A 6,530-nucleotide genomic window follows, 5' to 3' on the forward strand; every position below is an offset into this window, starting at 1 on the left:
CCCGCCGGGGGCTGCGGGTGCGGAGCGCGGCGGGGGTACCCCCCACGACAAGCCCCTGACCTCGCCCTCCTGGGGCAAGGGTGGCGAGCTGCTGCTGGGGGAGCAGCCTGACCTGATGTCTTCCCTGGACAGCGGCATCCAGAGCGGGACCAAGTAGGACGGCAGCTCCCCGCACGTGGACTTTCCCGATGAGGTCAGCACCAGCTATGGCAATGAGGATGAGGTGTCCTCCAGCTCCGACAACGCCGCCTCCAAGCCCACCCGCAGCCCGCTGCTGGGCGGCTCGCCCAAGCTGCCCCGTGGGGAGCACGCACTTCTCAATGGACAGAAGCCCCTGGCCCTCGGCCTCCTCAGTACGTCTACCTCGACCCCTGACAGCTACGGGCTCAGCACCACGGCGGGCGCCCACCCCGGCACGCCGGGCATGGAGCAGGTGCGGACCCCCACGAGCACCTCGGCCCAGGACGAGATCCACCCGCTGGAGATCCTGCAGGCGCAGATCCAGCTCCAGCGGCAGCAGTTCAGCATCTCGGAAGACCAGCCCTTGGGGCTGAAGAGCAAGAAGGGGGAGTGCACGGGGCAGAACGGGGACAGCGACCTGGGCAGCTGCTGCTCGGAGGGCGTCAAGGGCGCCATGAGCACCATCGACCTGGACTCCCTGATGGCGGAGCACAACTCCACCTGGTACCTGCCCGGCGAGAAGGCCCTGATGGAGGGGCAGGAGGAGGACAAGCCCATGGCTCCCTGGGAGAAGCCCAAGCCCACGAACCCCAGCAAAGAAGGTATCGGTTGTCCCGCGCGGGTGCCAGCCCACGGGGTGATGGAGGGCTGCTTGGAGAAGGGGAGGTGGCAGAGCTCTGGCCCCAGGACGCCAGGGATATGCTGGCCCCAGACCCAGTCCACCCCTGGTGGGGACCGCAGTGGGTGCTGAGCGCTGTCCTGCACTGGGCTGGGGCCGCGGGGTGCCAGGTGGCTCTTCGGGGGCGGCCAGCAGCAGGGACAAAGTGCCTGCTGCCCGGCTGGCCCTGGGTGACAGCCAGGCCCGTGGTGGTCTATGCTGCTCCCCTCATCCCCATCGTGTCCCCTGGGGAGTGGCTGCAGAGGGCTACAGCAGCCCCGGCTGGAGTGGGGCTCCTGGGGGTGCTGAGCAGCGGGGCTCCCCGCTGGGCCCCAGCCTTACTCCAGGGCCTGGGGTGCTGCAGAGGGGGCTACAGGCATGGGGTGCCGAGGAAGGGGCTCCCGCAGAGCCCTGCTGGGCATGGAGTGCCGAGGAGGGGGGCTCCCGCAGAGCCCCGTGCTGGCCAAGCTTTCCAGCCGTTTCCCCCAAACTGTTACAGAAATCTTCCTAAACCGAGAAAAACATAAATTTGGTGGTGGTGCTGTCCCTCAGATTCCAGGTATTTCCCCGCTTGCATTAAGAGCCTACTAGCAGTGCGATGCCGAACTGAAAGGCTCTTAACATTTTTTTTTTTTTTTAATCTTTAATAGAAAGGCAATTTAAAATAAGGCTCTGGGTCTGCTGGTATAAAACTTGCTTGGTTGACAGATGTTTAATTTCGACATTAGTTGTCATTTTTGATCCTTCCCCGTGTCCAGAGGGCATCATAAATTCCCCAAGCTCGGGAAAAAAATATTTTAATGGAGAGCCCTCTACTATAAAAGCTGTTTATTAAGATAAAGATGATTATAGATTCAACTGGTTTCTATTTCATCTTATCAAAGCCATATTTTCCAAGCCGCCTGACTGTGTGTGAGAATATTACAATAGATGCACGTGCATGTACCTGCCGTATGGATGCACGCAGGCAATTTTTTGATGTTCTATAAGTGCGTGTGCATAATTTACACGATATAAACTCATTATTCGTGCCTAGGAAAGTCGATGTTTCGGTACTGCTGGCGTAGTTCGAAATTGCTTTCATTACATCTGCTTGTGCAGACTGACTTTTTACAGTCCTCCGCGTTCAGTAATTTCGCCAAGAAGGGCGTTGGGAAAATCAGAAGGGAGCTGGTTTGAAAACTGGGCAATTTCCTACCCCTGGTTCTGGTTGGCTTTCCAGCTTTGGCTTCCTGAAGCGTGAATCCTAGCCCCCATGGTTTGTCTCTTTGTTCATGCTTAATGCCCAGCGCAGGAGACTCGCATTTCAAGCGGGAGTGTTTAGCATGCACAGCAGACTCTAGGAAGCCCATCAGCATTCTCCATGCTTCACCCAGGCAAGGACATAAATTGGTTTGTTTGGGGCCCTTCTTTTCCATTTTTAAATGGAGTTGCACACAGCATCCTTCCTGGCCCCTTCTCTTTTATTGTTTCTTGTACACAACATCTAGATCTGACTGGATCAATAGCTAGTTAGCACAAATCACAGCTCCTGTCACTTCTACCTTGGCAGACTCGAACACATATGTACGTGCTCTCACAACACACACCCGCACCCCCGTTACGCATGCACTCACACGCAGGTCTACACCCCGTGCTGTATTTAGAAATAGATTTTAAAAGAGTAACTAATCTTAATTTCATATTAAAAAAAAATAAAATCCTGAGCAGTGATTTAATCCTGAGCAGCGCATTTATTAGAGGTGTAATTTGGCTTAAGGTTATGCGTGTCCTGTGTACGTGTGTCGTATGGAGCGATGCTTTCTTTCACGCTGCTCCTACGTTCACTTTGATCGCCACTGCTCTCAGCAACATCTAGTGAAATAAGTAATCGCTTTCTGGTCGCGATAACCGCAGTGTTGCTGTGAAGGCGGTTCATCTCTTGGAAGGAAAACCATTTAATCGGTGTTCCTGCATAAGGATGTGTTTTAGTATTTCAGAGGGTTACCGTGAAATAGCAAACCAGTTTCATGGCGCTGCATAGAGGCATTCGTTTGCTTCCATACTTCAGTCCCTGGAAGGGTTTGAACGGGTTGGTTCTCTGGGTGAGGGAATTCAGACAGAGCAGGGGAGCATTTGCTGTAACGGGTGTTGGAAGTGATAAAGGTACAATGGGTGAGGCAAAGCAGGCTGTGCTCCTCCGTTAGTAGAAATCATTTAACTTCACGTTGCCATACCCCTGAGTGTTTGAACCTGTGTTTGAGAAAGGCTTTATTTATCCAGCGATGGGAGACTTTAAACATTTTGAGCCAACTGGGATTTGCATCCATTGCGTTTGTTCCAGCAGTTCCTGGCGTACGTGCGCAGGCTTCAGCGCTCCTCCAAATTTCAAGCAGTTCCTAAATGCGCTCGGTGCTGCGCTGGGGAGCGCTCACCATTTCGCAGTAGTGTGGAACGTTACGAGATTTCATCGTTCGGCCCAGGTCCCCTCCCCAGCACCCAGGCGTTGTCGGTCGGCTTCTTAATTACACCTGCCGCGGTGGAACGGAAAGCGTTTGCTGATTTATTCCGGTTGTGGCGTGGCCGCCGCCTGTGCCGGCTGCTCCGCGGGCCCCGGGCAGGATGGAGGACGGGGCGGCGCAGGGCGGCGGGCGCATTCCCCCTCAGTGGAGTGCTGGGTCGGGCGTCCGCCTTCCCGCTCCTCTCCTCCCGCGGCGCGGAGCGAGCGTGCCGGGGAGCGGAGTCTCCGGCTTCGCTGCCGGTGGTGGAGGGGCAGCTTTGGGATGGACAGGCTCCCTGAAATGCAGCAGAATCGGGAACTGCTCAAATACTCCGTTAGTGCCCAGATTACTGGGGGAAACAACTTGTTTGAGTTGTTTTAGTGGCTGGTCAGATTTCTCGCAGCTCATCTCTTTTTTTTTTTTTCTCGTCGTGGCATTAAAATGATTTGCTAACAGCTAGCGATCTGCGTGAGCTGGGAGTGCTCAGGGCAGACGGAGCAGGTACCGTTCTTCCAGAGCGGGGCTGTAGGTGCCCGTGTAACGCGTACGCACCTGCATCATTTAACGACAGCCATTAGTGCGTTCTGTGCCTGTGTTCACATTTTGTTTCTGAATTTCACATTGTTAGTGCTGGCTGGGCATCTCTGCTGAAATGCGATTTTCCGTAAGGAGTTTTCCCTGATAGATCCTTTCTTGTACTAACGTGTTATGTGAAGTGGCTGATACCCCCCCCACACACACACCCTGCCCCAAAATGCTTTCTAGAATTCCATGTTTTCCTCTGCCGTGCAGCTAGAGCTGGGGGGGGATGTGAGCATACGGAGTCCGGCGGGGTTGGTTGGCTTCTCACACCGCAGCTCTGGCTAACAAAGAGCAACCAGATCAAATTCACTTAAAAACCCAGGGCCAGTTTAATGGGGCTTTGCTTTGCCTGCTTTGACTGAACCAGAACAATTTCCCCTTCAGGGAAATGTTGATTAGTATTCTCTAGAAGCCCAGTAATTAAGTTCTGGTAAGATTTTGGTTTTTGTTTTTAGTTGAAATTTTGAAGGTCCCATGCTGCAGATGTCAAGGAAGACACCAGGACGTAACCTAGAACCATGCAGGTGTTGACTGGAAGAAATGAGTCTGTTCAGTTGCTTGGTGGCTGTCGGGCTCGCTGGCCTGAGCCGATGGGCACATGTGGTGCAGCACCCTCCGTTTTCACCCAGAGGTTTTGTTAATATTTCATCGTAGCACCAAAACCCACCCTGTGAACGAGCCCGCAGGCCAAAACCCGTGAGGACGCCGTATGTAACGTTTGTGTTTTTGTGAATTACCACCAAACACACGAACAAGGGTCAGGTTTGGCCCAGGCGTGGCGAGGAGCCTTTGTTTTCTTTCTCCTCTGGCACGTTCTGCTGCGTGCTTTTATTTTAAATACGGCTAAATCCTCTTAGAGGCTTTACCAGGGGGCTCGGTTCGTGTGCTGAGGCTGAGTTGGTCAGCCCTCGTGTGGGGTATTGCCAACACTTAAAATCATTGCAAGCAACGTGTGGTGTGGAACGGGTTTGCGCTGTAGCAAAGGCTGTTGGAAATAAGTTCACTGACGGAGCCCAGCGCGCTTCGCAGCGATAGATCTGTGGTTCCCGAGGCTGCTTTGTTTGCTTGCAAGGGCTGCTTAAACTTGCACAAGGAATTCTAGCAGTTGGTGGAAAAAATACTATTCCCTCTGCCAAGAAGTTACGTGATACGCTGCACAGATACGAAACACACATCTTCCGTTAATGATCTGCATTAGCAGGCGGGTTTATGAAGCGAGAATTCTCCCGCTGCATGTCATAGGAGAGTTCAGCGTACGTGAGATTTGGGCGCAGTGGGAGCTTTTAAACTCTTCTGACCTGTTAAAAAACCCCAGCCTGAGAGGCTGCCCCTGCGTGGCCCAGCTTCGTGGGGTCGGCAGTGACGCTCTCTCATTTACTTGGACTGACTATCATTTTTAATATTTTCTACTAGAAAATGGCCCTGCTTAGAAATGTTTTCCTTTGTTTTATAAACATTCTGCAGCAGCGTTTGTAGCCGTTATGGTGAATATTAGAGAGGGCAAGGGGGAGAGTTCTCAACATCGCTCGCTGTTGCTGCTGTGATGCACTGAGACATTTCATGCAGAAAGCGTGTGAATTTATTGGCATTTCCGTAACCACTGTTTGCCTTTGCACCCATCTGTACGCCTGTTCGGTTTTGCTCTTCGGATTCACCTGTTCCGCCACGCGTGGACAGCCTGGCTGCATCGGAATTAATGCAGATCACTAATCCAGTTTGCAGCATGATGCTTTCTTTTACCAAGGCTGATATTTTACAACGGCGTGTTCCGTTGTGAGCTTTGTACGCGCTCGGTGTGGGAGAGCGCGCGAGGCAGACTTTGGGGGATGTATTGCTCGAAATCGCTGTGTGAGTGTGCTCCAGGTCTTCGCATATGATGTAAAAGGAAATGAATTAGTCTTAATATTTACATATGGGCTTAGATGAGAGCATGGATTTATTCTGTTCTGTGATGTATTACACCATGTCTGCTCTTAATTTTTAACGTGCAATACCTGGGGTTTTTGTTACCAATGACCTAGTGGAATGCTCTGCCATAAAACTGGAAATTATTTTTTGCTAGAAGAAGTTATTCATCAGCAATACCTCCAGATACAGCTTGTTGTTCCTTGTGCAGAGCAAGGGATAAGGTATTAAAGGCAAGTCTAACCTAAAAGTGTATGGGCTGCTTTTATTTGTTACAGCTGACTCCCAGCTTCTGCAAAGTTCTGCACCAGGGAGAGGTTTCTGCTACAGCAAAATGTCTTTATGTGGCCATATAAAATTTTAGTACCAGACAAATTACTGTACATTTTTAGTCTGTGGTTTCTTGCGTGTTTCTATTAAATCCAAGTAGAGTATCCACAGCAAGTGTAAAGCCAGCTCTAAAATGACTCTTCAGGTGGCCTAGCACACGCTTTTTTTAATGCTGAATTTACTGAACTATCAGAAACAGTTTAATTTCCTAATTCCTGGGGCACATTTGGAATAGCAAAGGGGACCAGTCAGCGTGTGGTTCGTGGGATCCTTCCTGATTTGTCACTAGCGTAAAATACCTTATCTCCAAGGTGTTTCGGGCTGGAGAGCTTCGTGCGCGGGCAGCGTGGGTGACACGCGTCAGGCGCCGGACATCTGCCCGGCCGCCGGCGCCG

General features: G+C 52.0%; 1 protein-coding gene across 1 annotated transcript in view; it reads left to right on the forward strand.

The window, feature by feature from the left end:
- Positions 1–6,530, forward strand: part of MN1 (MN1 proto-oncogene, transcriptional regulator) — a 35,941-nt gene that overhangs the window by 1,610 nt on the left and 27,801 nt on the right. The window contains 1 exon segment of the mRNA XM_035890310.1: positions 2–782. Within this exon segment, the coding sequence (XP_035746203.1) occupies positions 2–782 (781 nt within the window).

Source organism: Egretta garzetta, unplaced genomic scaffold (assembly GCF_000687185.1).
Source record: "Egretta garzetta isolate BGI_Z169 unplaced genomic scaffold, ASM68718v1 scaffold73, whole genome shotgun sequence".
Taxonomy (NCBI): domain Eukaryota; kingdom Metazoa; phylum Chordata; class Aves; order Pelecaniformes; family Ardeidae; genus Egretta; species Egretta garzetta.